Source organism: Anabrus simplex, chromosome 8 (genome assembly GCF_040414725.1).
Source record: "Anabrus simplex isolate iqAnaSimp1 chromosome 8, ASM4041472v1, whole genome shotgun sequence".
NCBI classification, from domain to species: Eukaryota; Metazoa; Arthropoda; class Insecta; order Orthoptera; family Tettigoniidae; genus Anabrus; species Anabrus simplex.
In genome coordinates, this window is record NC_090272.1 from 222,695,094 (window position 1) to 222,714,723 (window position 19,630).

The following is a 19,630-nucleotide window of genomic DNA, read 5'->3' on the forward strand; positions in this document are numbered from 1 at the left end:
TCATAGTGCATTGGCACTGCTGGTGGCTTCAAGTAGCCTATGCAGTGGCCTCCACGGTATGCACTAGCCTTGCGTCTTGGGTGGTGTGCCAAGTCCCAACTGACGAGCCTAACTTAGCTCACGAGGGCGAAACGCAGGCAACCAAGAATGAGTTAGCTGGAAAATTTATAATGTCCAATAACGGACCATTATATTGGTATTATAAATTTACTCATTCGGGACAAATATTTTAGGTTCCCTATGGGAATCAACATCTACATCATTTGATGGCCAGGCAGGCATCAATTTTTGAAAATGAGACATAGCTCTCATAGTGCATTGGCACTGCTGGTGGCTTCAAGTAGCCTATGCAGTGGCCTCCACGGTCATAATTACATATTTATAGCCGACATTAATATCAATTCTTATAATGTAACACAATCTAATGACTTTAATACAGTAATCTCGCAAATCCGGGGAGTACAGATTCCCTTCCCCTTCCACACCCGTCCTATTTCCAACTCCACTCCCGACATGCTTATCTTATCACCCTCACTCTCTACTAACCCAGTAATAGAAAAAGGACTATGTATAGATTCTGACCACGCACCAGCGATAATCACCATCCCAAACATATCCTATACATTACGTAACCAATATTCCCGCCCTCCTCCCACCAGACGTTGTTTTCAAACCGACTGGCAACAATACCGCCAAACAATAACAGAACTGCTCCAGCACTCCCCCCACCTACTTCAATCCCGAACCTACACGCACTAATTAGTCTAGTAGAGCAAGTAATAATAACAGCTGACCAAAAACACATTCCGAGACATTCCTATCATCCTACCAAACCCCCAATCCCCCCCAAAGCACTATCATTACTAAAACTAGCCCACGAACTGTACAACTCCTACTTACGTACTCGCGACAATACGACTTTACGAGAACACAGAAGAACACTAAGACATGCACGTTCGTACATCAAAGCAATAAAACAAAAACTATGGACTACTGCATGTTCAGAATTATCTGATATGCACGACTCTAACAAATTCTGGACTACATTTCGAAGACTAACTAAAACACATAAACCACGACCCACCTATCCTATACACGTCGCTCCCAACCCTCCTACTACAGATAAAGAAAAAGCAGACGTTTTTGCCGACCATTACTCTCAAGTCTTTTCTCCACCACAAATACCACAATACAGACATCCAGAAGAACCTACAATAATACAGTATAATAACCCAGATCTCACTCATCTCCAACCCTCCTTCAATCACTTTCGAGAAGTAGACTATAACCATCCACTTAACGCTCCAATCACACCTCAAGAAATACAAAACTTTCTACGTCACAAACGTAACACCGCTCCCGGCCCAGATAACATCTCCTATCGCCACATTAAAGAAGCACCACTCATCCTAATTAACATACTCTGCTCGATCTATAACACTATGTTATATACCGGTGTTTTTCCTGAACACTGGGGTAAATCTATCATATTATTATTCCCGAAACCTAACAAGCTTCCGTCTGACATTCACTCCTATAGACCAATATCACTCCTCACAGTACTCAGTAAAATTTTTGAAGGAATATTATATAAAAGAATGTCGAGATACCTACATTCACTCAACCTCCTTCCAACCTCCCAAGCCGGCTTCCGACCACATTTTTCCACCCAAGACCACCTCTTCCACATCACATCCTCCGTAAACACCTATATAAAGACCCGTAAACCAGCCGCCCTAATATGCCTTGATGTTAACAAAGCCTTCGACTCTGTCTGGCACGAAGGACTTATATTCAAAATTAGCCACCTCCCTCTCCCCACCACCATCATAAGACTAATATTATCTCAAAACTAGGAAAGCCGTAATTAACATAAACGGAACCCACTCGTATACCTTCCCCATAACCTCAGGTCTTGCTCAAGGCTCCCCACTCTCTCCTTTCCTTTATATACTTTACACATACGACGTACCGCACCCATCACCACCATTACGACTCTACCAATATGCTGATGACCTTGCCATCCTAGCCTTCAGCCCTACCTTCACATCCCTCAACAACAGACTACAGAAATACTTAAACACCCTCGAAACCTGGCTAAACCACTGGCACATCTCCATCAGCCCCACCAAAACCCAATTCATAGTTTTCCGAAATAAATCCCGTCTCTGCCCTGCACGCCACAAAGTCCACATAACAATGTATAATACACCCTTTGTTGAAACTAACAGACTAACGTATCTAGGAATTAAATTTCAAAATAACCTGCAATGGAACCATCACCTAGATGACATCCACAGGAAAGCTATAAACCGTTTTCGAGCACTCAGATCCCTAACAGGTTTAACATGGGGACTTAAACCCACCCAGATAATCAACGTTTATAAGACTTTCATCCGACCATTAATAACCTACGCTTCCCTGACATGGATTACTGCCCATCCAACTGAATACGTTAAACTTAACCGACTCGACCGACACGCCATACGTATAGCTCACCACCTACCTACAGACACACCCTCTGCCAATTTCACCCCCTACTATACCTTCCCAAAAATAACATCATACCTACATAAACTACGCCTCCAATATTTGACAAGAGGCACACTCCATAACAACCCTATAATTAAAGAAGCCCTACCACTGTCATCTCTAGCCACCGCAATTCTAAACGACAACCGCACTCCAGAAAATTCCCATATTTTCCCACCTCCCTTCACCTAACTTCCACCACCTTCCCACTGTCACCGCCACAAAGTCTCAACAATCGCATATCATAATTGAAAGGATGCTCCTGACCACGGTGACACATCACCAGTATAGTGTACCGGCCGACTTAGGCACCACAAGTGCTGTCACAGATAACAAGTGAAAGTGAAGTGAAGTGAAATCTCTAGTAATTCTCAACGATAGTGAAAAATTTCAGTGAATTTACCATATGAGAGTTTCTAATTATATACGTGAAAATGAATAATATCACAATCACCACTATCATTACTAAAGATTATTACTATTATCGCTTTTCAAAAATATTAATTATTATTATTATTATTATCATACTATGGCTATTAATCAAAATTATCACTACTTCCCTGGATAGCAATAATAATATCCAAACGGACAACATAAACATTTAGTTAACATAATTATCATTATCATTATTAAATTACTGTTATTATTGTTATTACTATTTATTTACTAAAATATTTTATTTCCATCCTATGCAAAGATAAGAACTCAAAATATAAACCGCCACAAGACGAGACCAAACCATCAATGGACACATAGTTACTACTACCGCATTGTTGACAACACTGACTGACCCATTAGCACAGTGACCACCACGACTATGAATGACATTCCAAACAAACATGTGACTAGTAGTACTACCACAGATGTTTATAAACAAACAAATAACACCAAGACAAGACAGACCATACCCCGCAAGAGACGTACTAAGTAGTATAAACCACTGTATAAATAAATAGTAAATAATGTAACCTGTGAAATACAAAATGGATCGTGTTACCTAACACATATGTTACAATGCAAAACAAAATGGACCTAAAAACTATAGCCAAGCAAGAGGTACCACGAAACAACAAATTTACCTTTAAAAATGTGTAAAATATATAACTTGTGCTTGCTATGTAATTATTGTAAATTAATACATATGTAGTGAATACGATCAGCAAGAAGGACTTAAAGACTCTAACCAAAGAAGAAGCTCAAGGAAATAATTATCAAATGTAAATATATGTAAATACAAATGTACAAAGAAAGAATTCAATAAACGGGGTCTAGCGGGGGAAGACTATGGGGGGGTGTGGTGCGGGTCCTCTCCGTGGGTTGGTTCCCCTTGGTGGTCCGGCGATCTCTGCGCCAAATCAACAATAAATAATGACGTATGTACAACACATACAACCACGTTTAAAGCCAAAGTATCAATAAATAAAAAATCAAAGGCCAAAGAGCTACTAGTTTAGCTGTCAAAGGACAGGAATGAAATAACCTCAGCAGCAGCAACCTCCACGGTATGCACTAGCCTTGCGTCTTGGGTGGTGTGCTAAGTCCCAACTGACGAGCCTAACTTAGCACACGAGGGCGAAACGCAGGCAACCAAGAATGAGTTAGCTGGAAAATTTATAATGTCCAATAACGGACCATTATATTGGTATTATAGTGACATGTGGTGGGAGGAAGACACTACTAGTCTATGCCCTGCAATAGTGTGACTTATACCTAGGAAATTGGTTTATGTGGCTGATTACTTCGGCCACCTTACCTTCGTGTAATCTATTTACAGCGTTAGATTTCCCCCTACCATCTTTAATCACTTCAAAATTTCTTGTCTTTTTCATATATGCGTCGATCCTGTCCCCAGATATTCTAAGAGTTTGAGTAAAAATTCGTTTGCACACTTGCACACCCGCCAAAGTGTAAATTCTAGTGCAGGTTCTTCTGCTTGTTCCCTTGACTCTCTTTCTCTTTACCTCGACCATGGATACTTTGCTTGAAATTAACAAAATCTTAGCTTCATAAGACTCTAAACTCCAAAAATTATTGAATTCTTTCCTTCTTTCTTCTATACCTACTTTTTCATGGCATTTATCCTGGCAATGGAAGTCTCGAAATTCTTTTGCATCGACAACCTTCCCACGTTGGCTAACATATGACTCGTTTAGCTGGCATTTCTTTTTTCTGTCATCCCTGCTCTGATCAGATACTTTTCTTTTTCGTCCCTTTCTTGGTCTCCCTTCAGATATAGGGGCTGTGATCAAATCGTTGACACTTTCATTTCCAGCTTTCACATTATTAACAGAGTTGACAATTTCCGTGACACAATTATTACTAAACCTCACTTCAGACGTGGCTTGACAGTTCTCTACAGTGGCATGTTGGTCTGTTACATTACTTTCCTGTACTGAATCATTATCGTTATTTCATAAATTTGGATCAAACTTGTGAGAATTTTCGATATCTTGCACACTGAAAAAGTAATTTTTTGATGTAGGTGCGAGTACATCCTCACCACACGGGAATAAAATATCGCAAGTATCGTATGCAGCAGGTAACAGAGGGGTAAGTTCAGCAGGGTCACTTGAAAATGATTCCCGTTGGCTTCTTTCTATAGCGCAGCTTGCTGCAGGCGACAGAGTATCCTCGTTTTCTCCAGCCATGCGACTTGTTGCTGCCTGCAACAACGTAATACGTTACTTCCCCAAGGCTTTACGTGAGATATAAAGAATTCTAATAATCTAATCGTCTAATATTCTGCAACGTGAAAGTGTATATCGAACGAAATTATTAGATTTACACATACTCGAGGGAGAAGAGCACAATATCAGTTGAAAACGAGTCACTCGCCCCATAACCCATCCTTCGAGGAGAAGAGCAAATAAATGATGAAGTCATAAAACAAAGAGCAGAAAAGGAAATGCTGACTAACTGATGAGGAATCGAACCCACATCCTTCCAGGCACACCATTACCACCTGTGCTAACGCATCTACTTCAAGGCATTAGTGGGTGACTTAATTAATTACTAACTTAATGAGAGCTTATGACCATGCTGTACATATTACTAAACTGCTAATTAAGTTACATAAATCAAAACAGGCAACTGTACACTTATATCCAGTGAAAACAAGCAAGCACTCATGATAATGCACCGTATAACAATAACTTGTGCTTCATACCTGTGATATATAGGACATGTCCCTTTCAGTTCTACTTTCAAACTCCTCCATCTGTTCCACGGACAATAACGCAAGTATTTTTTGCGTTCTCGTTGTCATCATGCGAGATTAAGAGTGACGAGCACACCACACCACAACAATTCTAGAGACAGCCTGCCAATTCTTAATAAACAAACAGTGTTTCCAACATAGGCTACTAAAATCAGCTTGCCAGCTAATATTTCGGGAGAGTAAAACTGTGTGCGATGTCGCTTAGCCAGATGTTACAAAACGCCGTATACCACTTGCCGAATCAGACCTTTCAATAAGGCGCATAAACGGTTGATGCATAACGTGCAACCCCACATAATGATAGTGGCGCTTATGTTATTCTTCTGTTACATCTGTTTAAATTCAAACAGAGCTCCATGAGTATTCGAGCAGTTAGTTCAATCCCTTAGGCAGTAGATGGTGCCGGTATTGCGGTTTTGGAAAATTGTCGCTTAGCCAGTTGATGCATAACACCGTCCAAATACAGCATGATGCAGCCACCCTTTCCAATGGAGTTTTATGCAGCCCACAATATTAATTCCATCCAGAAAACATCTGTCCTGCCGGTATGCTCAGACAACACAACCAGATATCTTCGTATTTACCGTCTCACAATGATAGGACGCCATAATGTTATACTCGTATTAAACACTGGAAGACATGCGTGTGCCTTCTAGATCATAATTATGAACCTGACATGCCAGCAAAACACTAAATTGATATTGTGACCGCAGTAAACCTAATATTTCCTATAAGCTGCCCAGTGTGCCATATGGAACCGTAGTGTAGTTGGTAAAGGCGTAGTGGAGTGGGCTTGCATGTCAGGTAGGAGGTTTAAATCCGGGGCGAAGATTACAAAACTTTGAAATATTTGTTTAATACGCACCACACGCAATGTAAGTTCAATACCCGCTTTCATGCAAATCGTGTGTGAGTGAATGTGTTTGTGGCCCTACGAAGGGCCGATTAGTTAGAAGGCCGGACATATACAGACCGGAAATAATAGGAATACAACTTCCCTGACAATGTTTTATCGCAGAAAATGCTCGATGTCATGGCCTTTTTCGTGTATGCATATTCGGTTACAAGTAACTAATCTCATTTTGTTCCATATTGAAGATACAATAAGTAAACTCTTTCAAGATTAAAAATATTGTGTCCACCTATTCAATACAATATCCAAGAGATCATCTTGCGCGCTAAAGTATTCCAGGTGTAATTGCTCGGCAGGCATCCCTGATGAGTTGCCGCAGCTGGTCGGGGTTTTCCGGCGCTTGAGTGTAAACGACATTCTTCAAATGTCCCCACGAGAACAAGTCTAACGGTGTTAAATCTGGTGATTTGGTGGGCCAAGAAACAGGGCCTCCTTGTCCTATCCATTTCTCTGGCAGTTCCTCATTCAGATGGTTACAATGGGCAAAGTTGAATGTGGTGGAGCTCTATTCTATTGCAACCACATCGTCAAACGATCCTGCAAGGGCACATCCTCCAGCAGCAGTGCGAGTTCCTGATGCAGAAAGTGCAGGTAGCGTGGGCCCATCCAATGGCCCTCAAAGAAATAAGGTCCAATCAGGCAATCCCCCAAGATTCTACACCCAACATTCACTCCCCATCTTACTTGATGGGCCGCCTGTCGCACCCAGTGAGGATTGTCCGGACTCCAATAGTGCATGTTGTGGTGATTGACGTTCCCATTATTGTGGAAGCGCGATTCGTCCAAGATCAAGATATGCAATACGAATGCTGCATCATTGTCCAGCCTGCCTAATAGCCACCGACAGAACTCCACTCGAGCTTTGAAATCCCACCCATGGAGCTCTTGGTGTAGCTCAAGACTGTGTGGGTAAAATTTATGTTCATGCAATATTTGCCAGACGGACGGCTGGCTGGTGTTCATCTGTTGTGCAATCGCCCTTGTACTGATGTGTGGATTGTTACGAGCTGCCTCCAAAATGAACTTTTCTGTTTCACCTGATGTAAAGGGTCTGTTGTGGACTGGTTGCTAGATGGAAATCACACCTGTTGTCCTTAGGCGTCTTTCAACACAGCAAAATGTCGTAGCAGCCAGGTGTCGCCTGTCAGGATACCATTCCTGGTACAGACATAGTACCTCGCATGCGTTTTGTCTTACTTCCCCATGAATGAGGAGCATGTCAACGTATTCCTCTGTGGAAAACATGCCGAATTACAGCAGAGATTACAGTACATTCAGGCCCTAACCTAGCAGAGTATGTGCAGGGCACAAGATGAATAACAGCGTCGTTCTACCGTTTGAATGTGGAAAGCGGGCCTGTGTTTACATATTCAAACATCAGACCGATGCAAAAAAATTTAAATGATGCAGGATTCGAACTGTCGCTGGCACATTCCGTCGATTGCTAGGCGAACGCCTAACCACATCCACTATGCTGCACTTCTGGAAACATGCTGGTAGTACGATGAGAGCAGAGTACATCCGCTTTCTGGTTCGCTGTTTAAGACATTAATTACTGCACTGTTACCTAGTTTTATGTATTGATTTCCCTCTTCGTTACACCCGGTCACGAGGCACGACACATTAACATATTTACATAGTAAAAGGACGTTGCTACACGATTTCATGGCGTCATGTTTTGCGAATGAATGATATAACATTCCACTAGGGTTCAGAATTATGTGCAAAATGTGCTCACTGAACATTAGTACCATACAGTACGCCTGCAGGGTAATAGCATCCCTATAACCATGTGCATGTCAGTTGGGTTGCAGCAAACGATATTGGAAAGGACTGCTGAATCACACTGTATATATATTATATGAATAAAGAAGTGGAATCAGAGATAAGGCTTTTTGTGGATGATGATATTCTGTATAGGATAATAAATAAGTTACAAGGTTGTGAGGAACTGCAAAATGACCTCGATAATGTTGTGAGATAGACAATAGGTACAGTAATGGTATGATGATACGGGGTTATGAGTCAGGTTGTGAGTTTCACAAATAGGAAAAGTCCTCTCATTTTTAATTACTGTGGTGATGGGGTGAAAGTTCCTTATTCGGGATCACTGTAAGTACCTAGGTGTTAAAATAAGGAAAGGTCTTCACTGGAGTAACCACATAGATGGGATTGTAAATAAATGGTACAGATCTCTGCACGTTATGAGATTGTTTAGGGGTTGTAGTAAAAATGCAAAGGAGAGGGCATATATGTCTCTGATAAGACCCCAAATAGAGTATGGTTCCAGTGTATGGGACCCTCACCAGGATTACTTGATTCAAGAACTAGAAAAAATCCAAAGAAAAGCAGCTCGATTTGTTCTGGGTGATTTCCAAACAAAGAGTAGCGTTACAAAAATGTGCAAAGTTTGGGCTGGGAAGACTTGCGAGAAAGAGGATGAGCTGCTCAACTAAGTGATATGTTCTGAGCTGTCAGTGGAGAGATGATGTGGAATGACATTAGTAGATGAATAAGTGGTGTCTTCAAAAGAAGGAAGGATCACAATATGAAGATAAAGCTGTAATTCAAGAGGACAAATTGGGGCAAATATTCGTTTATAGGAAGGGGAGTCAGGGATTGGAATAACTTACGAAGGGAGATGTTCAGTAGTAAGGAATGTCACAACTTTTTCCATATCTGTAACTAGGTTATTGCAAGATAAATGTGCACCACACGATTATGTTCTTAATTCAAATATAGGCTACTGTATCACACGACAAATATTCACTACACTCACTGTACCACTCAACACAAAAAATAAATTTCTAACTTCTGAATAGAATGCGAAATACAAGCATAAACAGGCTCATTGTTTTTTAGCAATCTTGCTGCTAACCAACAAGCAAAATTGAGGCTAACGGCTTGTTCCCCGAAGGTGCAACTTATCCTGTGAAGTTCAGGAATTCAAGGCCTTTTCCTGTGATCATGCAACTGTGGTGGCGGCTATTACGTGAATTGGATATCATGTTTTTTTCACAAGGAATGACGAATAACATTTTCAGGGCTAGAAAAAATGTGACCATACAAAGCAGTGATAGAGAAAATTTGTGACATGATAGGAGAGTTATTTTTGTATAGATTTAATACGATGAGAATTGGGACTTTGAATTTATGACGTACTAAGGGAGAAAATGTGTTAATGAGGAACGCAGTAACGAGGTTTCACTGCCGTATTAATAATGTATATTATGATTAGATTTACACTCCACATGATACTGCTAATATTTCCCTTTTTATTGTTGAAAATAAGACTGTGGATTGCTTTGATCTAATTTAAATAATTAAAAGACTGTCTACAGTGTGAATATCTATGGCAGTAAGATATACATCAATACAGTCACTGCAACAGAAGGGGAAAGAGTACACATATATGCACTTGTGGGAACATGATAATCATGAACCTACCTGGGCCAGGGGCCGTCTTGAGACAATCCCATCTGCCGTATATAAGTGAGGAAGACATCTTTGAGGCTTCTTTGCGACTCTCTCTTTCTGAATTCTAACGGCATCTCCCGAGCCCTGCAGACCTGTCACTCTGCCTGGAGTTCCACGGTGAGGGATCTGATCAGTGTCACCTCTGCCACTCTCAGTCACAAGTCTGAGACGATATGAATATTTCACACCTGCAAACATTGGAAACTATTTTCAGAACAAGATATAAGCGAAGAAAAAATGTACAGTACTCTGGAATTGTAAGTCCTATTGGAAAGTTTTACACCTCAGGTGGTGGTTGCTTTAAGAGGAAGTGCAACTGGACAACCATCTTCTCATAACATTAATACAAAGAAAAATGGATGAAGTCCAGTCCTAGAAAGGAAAGGGCGCTAAAAGACATGAAAATGAAAGACTCCCTAGGCCTCACAAACCTAATACACTTTTAGTCACCTTTTATGGCAGGCAGGAGAGACAATGGATATGTTCAACCGCCCCACCCTCAGGAGCAAGCGTAAGATTTGCTATATGGGAGTGCATAATGAAACAAAGATTATAGATAATATATCAGTAAATATGACATAAGTGAAGTCAGTAATTCCTTACAACTATCATGGCCTTCATCTGTATGATCAAAATCATTACAATTTTATATCTGTATATTGCTTGCTTTGCAAAATTTCATAACCATCTGCTTCAGGCATGCAAATGACCCTTGTAAAAATTGTGCAGTGTGACATTTTTAAATTAGGAAGCCAAACATTTTTAAACCTCCCATTACAGGTCCAATGCTTTTATGAGAAAAGCTCATATGAAGTGCAATTTGTATGAGGAAAAAAAATCAAAGGTTGAAAGTAAACGAAAAGCTGTGTTTGTTGCGTGCCATGATTACTACTGAAGACTGCAACAATGCACCCGATTTTACCACCCCACCAGCTGTGAATCACATGGTCCAGCATACGAGGTGTGTTCAAAAAAAGACAGAACTTTGTAAATTGCGCGCAAACCGCAACATTGAGCGAGTTGTGACTGTGGCGGTGCCTAGAGGCAACTTCTGACAACAGACCGCTGCTTTCCGCATTCCATTGCCTGCATTATCAGTTGAGTTAGAGCCTCTGAAGTGATTGCGTGTGTCACATGTTCGTCGAATTCTATAATGAAACAGCTTGAGGAACAACGCGTGTGCGTGAAGTTCTGCTTCAAAGTTGGGAAAACGTTCGTGGAAACACTGGAGATGAGACGTAGGTGTACGGTTACGATGTCGAAACCAAAAGGCAATCATCACAGTGGGTGGGGAAAGGTTCTCCTCGACCGAAAAAAGCACGAATGAGTCGTTCAAACATCAAGGTGATGCTGATTGTGTTTTTTGATTGGAAAGGCATTGTCCATCACGAGTTTGTACCCCGAGGCCAGACAGTGAACAAAGAACTGTACCAGAATGTTTTAACGCATTTGAGAGATGCTGTGCGCAGGAAGAGGCCTGAACTGTGGGAAAACAAATCCTGGATGTTGCACCATGACAATGCGCCAGCACATGCCTCTCTCTCGGTCCGCAGTTATCTGGCAAAACACCAAATTCCTGTTGTGCCCCATCCGCCCTATTCTCTCGACTTGGCTCCAGCAGACTTTTCTTATTTCCCAAATTGAAAACCACCTTGAAAGGACATCGTTTCCAAGACATTGAAGAGATCAAGGAGAATGCGACGAGGCAACTTCGCGAAATCAAAGAAAGTGCATTCCAGGAAGCATTCCAAAAGTGGAAGAAACGTTGGCAACACGCTGTTGATAGTGCAGGGGACTATTTTGAAGGGGACAGTCTGTGAAATGATGTAAGCTACATAATAAAGTTTTTCTAGCCACAGTTCGGTCTTTTTTTGAACACACCTCGTACACACAACCTTCCATCAATAGTACTCTTCATAAATTCAACATCACACTGTACTGTTTCAGCAGTTGTAGTTTCTGATAACCACAAGTGAATGCTTAAAACAAGCCCAAGTTTCCTGTCGTACATTTATCTTGAGCTAAAAAAGAGTTGCTTTAGAAAAATGCTAAGAACATTTTTGGGTTGGTTGAAAAACTTTCAACTTAAGTATTATGCTAAGAATTCATATGGGTATAACTTACAAAAATTTCATTACCATCAGACAAGTAGTTTTCCATGTGTATAATTTTAAGTGAGCACTTCGTAGAAAAAAAGGCAAAAATTCGGACGATATATGATCACAAATAAAAGAAAATTAATGAACTTCAAAAACAATTTGTCCAATACAGCATAATGCAGAATTAAACAACAAAAATGCTGTATTGCTATAATTTATTTTGCAATAGGCCTATCGGTTTGTTTGTAGTTAAAGGCTAAACTGGAATGTCCATAATGAAAAATATAACAGTAGCCATAGTTGAGGAATTTTACTGACCCACAAGTTGAGTTCAAGATAAGCCTCACCTCTACTTTCCCTTCTTTTTTGTGTCTTCCTCCAGGCTCTTTGTATCACAGATGCAGCTCGTACCCTCTGTTCACTCCTCCATTTCTCCAATTTCACCAGTGCCATCTCCGACAAGAACAAAGATTCTCTCCCAAACTTCACTTGTTTCTCCACTTTAAGAGGGACAAGGATCCTCTCAGCAATAAGCTGGACATGGTTTGAATCTGTAACAAACTTTCATGCATACTCAAACAACAGTGGTCGACTGATGATTGATACATTTAAAGCAATAAAGATCAAATGACTAACCAAATTTAAAAACAATGGGCAGTGATAATTGCTGTTGTTTTAAGGGGCAAAAGAATGAGATTATGTATTAATCTCTCAGGGTAAAAGGAAGAACAACTTACAGTAGTCCTTATAAGAAGATTTTTCAGGGTAAAATAATGCAAACCCATGTAAAATGATCTACACATCAGAAAAATTGGAGCAGGAAGTAAACATTAAGTAAGGAGGAAGAGTGAAGCCTTGCACAAGTCACTGAAAGTGATCCTAAGCTCAGCTAGGGACTTTGGTCTCCATCCAATTCATAAACATAAAAAACAAAAAATAAAATACAATTTTGCAATCCTGTCAAGAAACATAGAGACAGCTGTGGAACAAATAAACATGCTGAAAGAGCAGGCAGAGAAAGATGGCCTCCAAATGTCTTTCAAGACAACGAAGTGCATAACCAATACCTGAACAGCACCTCAACACCTAACAACAGAGTATAGTAAAATAGAAAAAGTGAACAGTTTCAGATATCTTTGTGAGATAATGCAGATGAAAACTAGTGAGAAAGAAGCTAACAACAGCAGATGAGAGAAGATGGCTGAAGCTTTTCATAGGACGCATGTCCTGTACAAGATAAAGGCAATCTCAAGGAAAGCTAAACTCAGGCACTATAACAAAGTCATCAAACCAGAGTGTCTGTACGCAAGTGAATGCCTCAGAATGACAGAAAAGGCTGGACTGAGAGAAGCAGAGAAGTATGAGCGCAACATCCTTCGCAGTATAATAGGTCCTAAGATAACAGATGGATGGTATAGAGTCCAAGGAAGAGAAGACCTACAAATGAACAGCTGATGGAGTCAATAAGGCGATGACGACTGAAGTTCTATGGACATCTGTTCAGGATGGATGCAGCCTGACTAACAAAGCAGATTTTTAATGTGCTGGACAGCATATGGCATTCATGGAAGTTTGCTTGACTGGTTTAAATGCTATCTTTACGACAGGAGGTATTCAGTAAAATACGAGGGTATAATTTCTCGTCCTTATCAGCCTATGCCTGGTGTTCCACAAGGTTCACTACTGGGACCTTTATGTTTCCTTCTATTTATTAATGATCTGCCATCACAAATCCATTCGAGCAACTACCTGCTCTATGCTAATGACCTTAATATCTACAGGGTGATTGAAAAGATGAGTGATTGTGAATTGTTACCCAAATATTTCAAAGTGCAGTGCAATATCCTTCACGAGAAAATTGCAAGTTAATGTATTCAATTATCATATAAAGGATCAAGAAATGAAGCGTGTTAATAAAATTAAGAATCTTAGTGTTATTTCTTGTAATCAAAATGGTCTATCTTTCAAAGAGCATGTGTTAAATATCGTTAACAAGGCATTTAAAACATTAGGCTTCCTCAAAAGAAACTGCAAGAGTTTTAAATCTGTTGTCCCATTGAAAACCCTGTATTTCTCACTTATACGATCAATCAAAAATCAGTCACTCCTGATCTGCATTTAGGGCAGTTGCCCAAGTGGCAGATTCTCTATCTGTTGTTTTTCTAGCCTTTTCTTAAATTGCAGGAAGGAAATTGGAAAATTATTGAACATTTCCCTTGGTAAGTTATTCCAATCCCTAACTCCCCTTCCTATAAACGAATATTTGCCCCAATTTGTCCTCTTGAATTCCAACTTTATCATATTGTGATCTTTCCTACTTTTAAAGACACCACTCAAACTTATTCGTCTACGCCGTCTCTCCACTGACAGCTCGGAACATACCACTTAATCGAGCAGCTCGTCTCCTGTCTCCCAAGTCTTCCCAGCCCAAACTTTACAACATTTTTGTAACGCTACTCTTTTGTCGGAAATCACCCAGAACAAATCAAGCTGCTTTTCTTTGGATTTTTTCCAGTTCTTGAATCAAGTAATCCTGGTGAGGGTCCCATACACTGGAACCATACTCTAGTTGGGATCTTACCGGAGACGTATATGCCCTCTCCTTTACAGCCTTACTACAACCCCTAAATACCCTCATAACCATGTGCAGAGATCTGTACCCTTTATTAACAATCATATTTATGTGATTACCCCAATGAAGGTCTTTTCTTTATATTAACACCTAGGTACTTACAATGATCCCCAAAAGGAACTTTCACCCCATCAACGCAGTAATCTCTACGTAGAATACTGCTCTGAAGTGTGGAGCCCCTCACAGCAATACTTAGTTAATGCCTTAGAGTGAGTACAGATCCGATTCTCAAAATGGATCAGTAAAAGGTGTTTGGGTATCAAGCTGTTGTCGACAGATTATGATTTGTTTTGTACAAACATGTGTATTGAGTCTCTTAGGACGAGGTGCAGGTATGTCAATGCACGTTTCATACACAAATGTATCGGTAATTTCCTTGACTGTCCCAATTTACTCCAGTTGCTACCAATTCTTCTTCCTTCCTGCAATATCCGACAGGCTGTCACCTTTCACTTACCCAGGTACAGAACGGAATCACACAGGAACTCTTGGTTTATGCAGGCCCTAAGATCCCTGAACAAAATTAGCGGGATAGTGGATATATTTCACTCGTCAGCTAGTGAAATTCGCAGACATCTTATGGACACTTAATAGACAAATTTTCAGTTTTCTCCATTCGCGAGTAATAAAACTTTTCAACGTGAACTTGAACAGTGTAATTTAACTTGGGTTCATTTCCAAGAGACTAATCATTTCTTTAATTCAAGTTGTGTTTCTGGGACTTGTGTTATTTTCTACCCAATGCTTACGTTTCAAAGTGATTGAAATATTTCATTAAACAACCGAGTTGATAATAATATTTCTTTGAATGATAGACTTCAAACAGTGCATTAAAACCTAAGTTTTCATTGAGTGTTTGAAATATTTTGACAAATTACAACATTATAGTTGAGCTTAGGATTTCTTGAGTGATAGATGATTGAGATAGTACTTTGAATGCTTCACTGAACTTGTAGTTTTGCGAAGTGGAGATTATTTCTCACATACTTCCTAAACATTCCGTAGGTTACTGACTACGAACAGTATATTTGAACTTGTGCTTCTGTAAATAATATTCAATTTTAATGCAGACGAACTAAGGACATCCTGTAGACAGACTCAACTCCATTTGTGTTATGATATTATTTGTGATTAACTAAAGTGAACGAGACTTATTTCAAAGGATGAATATTTTCGTTGCTAATTGAAGTGACTATCTTCAGATTTATGACATTGTGTAAACTTATGAACAAACACCGAGTGATGAACTTTATTTTGCCAAGTATTGCGTTATTTGTGTTACTTCCTAAGTTGATTCCAGTAACATTCGACAGTGCAAAGTTATACAATTATACGATTTTTTGAGTGGCTGTTCTGTGTTACGAGTTTGATTCTATTTGACATTCGACTCAGTCTACTAACATCTCCAGAAGCGATGTCGAGCTGCATGTTCAATTTTAGTGACATTCTACTGCATTCAGTTTCTTTCAAGTGGTTAATCTCAGAACATGGGTCGATTTTTATTAACATTCTGTCGAGTGACATTTATTAAGTAATTAATTCTTTGAGTGCACAAGTTATAAGTGTTGCAAATCATTCTGAGGCCATTTCTATAATTATTTTCATCTGTGCAGAAGCTGTTCATATAACTCAAACACGTCCAGGGCACGAGTGCAGAGTATATAAGCTTGACCAATGCTCATATCACGTGAACTTCTAGACCATCCAGAATTTTTAGAATGTCTAGACCATTCAGAATTTCTAGAACTTGCAGATCATCTAGACCACTGGCCTACACCAAAAATGAGTACCAGGTTAATTCCTGGGGCAAAGGCAGCTGGCTGTAAAGCTAACCATTCTACCACATCAAATGCTGGGGTTATGGATAGTGGAAGCCTTTACCTTCGACCCCTCGATAGGTCTTCATGGCCTGTACAAAAATGATATAACAAGGCTCTTAAATAGCCCAAAAATATCTAAGTTCCACCTTAATGTTGTTGGGTAAACATCAGATATGAAACCAGAGATCTTTAACATGCTGATGTCATACAACATGGAGCCATCCCCCCATCAAAAATCATATTGCTTCTGCCGAGTTTCCACTGGAGGCCAACACTCTACCACTGATCTACAGATGGAGCTATAATATAGTATTTAAATTAGATAAAATTTTCAGTATTAACCTAATCTAATGTAACAACAATGCTGAGTGTTATTTTTGACTATGTAGGTTCTATTTGTGGGATAGTGTATCTGTATCTTTCTTGACTATGGAACATGTGTACATTACACATTTACTATTATACTTCATTACAGCATGTATTTACTACTGTCAGGAAGGTAATGATGAATATAAAGAATGAGATACTGTACTCCGTGTTACATGAAGTAAGCATCACAAGTTTGCACATCCTGTGACTGACAAAGGTGATTGCACCAGGGAAGCCATTCTATGGTTTGTGGTGAATTACATCAAGTTCACTTCTCACTAAGAAACTCATTTTAAGGAATAAGAACTGCAATACTATCATTACTGACAGATTAGTTAGCAGTTTAGTACTTACACATACCATTGTTTCTCTTGATTTTAATTGAATCCTTCCAGCAAGATGCGTATCGTGATTCAAATTCATTAAATTTTAACCTGAAATGAGAGATATTTCTGAAAATCTGAATAATAAGAAAAGCATCATAAATAAATTCAAAACTAGAATGATCTTACCGAATGGGGAAATAAAGATGTGAAAGGGAGATGATTTCCAGTATACCACTTGCTTGTAGCTGCTGATGAAGGAATTCAGAGTCTACTACTCTGGGCATAAAGTGGGTACTTGCTTTAATGCAGCGGATGTAGTGAGCATCAGCCTTTTCTAAGATCTTGCAAAGACTGTCCACAGAGTTCTGCAAACAAACACGAATAATCACTCTCCAAACAAAGACAGGATGAAGGCATTAAGTCATGCATCATATTGGGTAGGAAGGGGAAGAAGAAAGAAAGGGCAAGGAGACTTGACTTATCTAAGAAAGGTTGCAATGACATACATGTATAGTAATAGGTTTAAAAAGATAAAAGTAATATTTTTACATTTGTTAGAAAGGACGTAGTTGGTTTTTTTTTCGATTGGCTTTATGTTGCACCAACTCAAGATAAACAGGCCTACGGTGACAATTGGATGGAACAGGCCTAGCACTGGGAAGAAGGCAACCTTGGCCTTATGGTTTCAGCATTTACCTGGTGTGAAAATGGGAAATCACATAAAACTATCAGCTCCTGAATGCAAGGTAACACCTACACAGTCTATAAAGTGCAGCCAACTCGCTGGTGAAAGAAGAGTCCTGAGTAAGGTGATAAGTTTTACCATCAAGAGCATTCACTCACTGGCGAGTATAATGATGTATTCCAAGTGCGTTAATGTTGTCACTTACTGTATTAGTTCTTAGATGGCTTAAGAGGCCCTTTCTAGAACCAGCAATGCTGGCACGATTCTTTTTGTAGTAGAACCTGGCAGTCATTTCTTCTCTGATTTTCTTTCTCTTTTTTATAATTTCTTTTATTAGATCCAGGCACAGTGAAATAAACTCCAACTTTCTGGCTGCCAGCCTCAAGACATATTCCTCCACTTCACCTGTGGAGGTAATATGCTCTAGTCAGGGAGTATAAGAAGATAACTGTCAATCCTAACCTCCTTATCTATGAGGATGTTGCAAGCACTGAAATAAATAGACTCTGTTCTAGAGATCCAACAATCAGTACAGCTAAGGGCTCGGCAGACACTAACTTCCATATCAATCTAACCTGAAAGCCAGCTTTCCACTGCAGCTCCATCATTTTCTCAGAGGCAGTGTTAAAACAGATACTCTGAATTTGCTTCCCAGAATGTGGTCAACAGTGAGCCGGACCAGAATATATCATGGTACTTATACTGACCTGTTTTTACAAATAGGAGGAATACCAGAGTCCAGCAAGAAAATGCAGATAGCCCAGACAAACCATTAGACATAGTTGAGGAATGTTCCACCTTCCTACTCTGGAAATTTTCTGGATTTCTTGTATGCTACTCCAGAGCCTCTATCATTTATAAATATAAAAATGAATTTGTAACATTATTTTCTATGCTTTTCCCCCAAATGATGATGTTTGTTAGTAATGTTTGTAATGCAATATGATAAATAATAAACAAACACATACACACACCAGACTTATGCCTTTTTTGCTACTGGTCGACCTCCCTGATTATGCTGGCCATCCTTCAACTGAAAATACGTCACTTGCTTTGTAATGTTTGATATGGCCAGCCTGTTGCAATTAATGCTTGATAACTTAACAAGGTTTGGACATGTAAAGAGAATAATAATAATAATAATAATAATAATAATAATAATAATAATAATAATAATAATAATAATAATAATAATAATGTTATTGGCTTTATGTCCCACTAACTACTTTTTATGGTTTTCGGAGACACCAAGGTGCCGGAATTTAGTTCCGCAGGAGTTTTTTTTTTACAAAACCATCTTCAGAGTTGCCGACAGGGGTATTCGAACCCACTCCCTCCTAAATGCAAGCCCACAGCTATGTACCTCTAACCGAACGGCCAACTCACTCGATCCCACAACAAAGAAATCTCAGCGTAAGCAGCAATAATGTAGGTTCCCTTACCCAAGTAAATTGTTCATAAAACTTATGATGTAACAGTGTCATCCATATTGACATAAGAAATGTATGTATCGTAACCGAAAACCCCCGTACTTTAATTCAGCGGAGAGCATGGGTTGAC

The 19,630-nt window shown here is 39.6% G+C and overlaps 1 protein-coding gene across 1 annotated transcript in view; it reads right to left on the reverse strand.

Moving 5' to 3' along the window:
• The window catches only part of LOC136879381 (unconventional myosin-XIX), a 60,445-nt gene that overhangs the window by 28,600 nt on the left and 12,215 nt on the right, over positions 1-19,630 (reverse strand). The window contains exons 5-8 of the mRNA XM_067153196.2: positions 17,572-17,750; positions 17,420-17,493; positions 12,586-12,789; positions 10,110-10,327 (exon numbers count right to left, since the gene is read on the reverse strand). Coding sequence (XP_067009297.2) covers positions 10,110-10,327; positions 12,586-12,789; positions 17,420-17,493; positions 17,572-17,750 — 675 coding nt within the window. The remainder of the gene's footprint in view (positions 1-10,109; positions 10,328-12,585; positions 12,790-17,419; positions 17,494-17,571; positions 17,751-19,630) is intronic.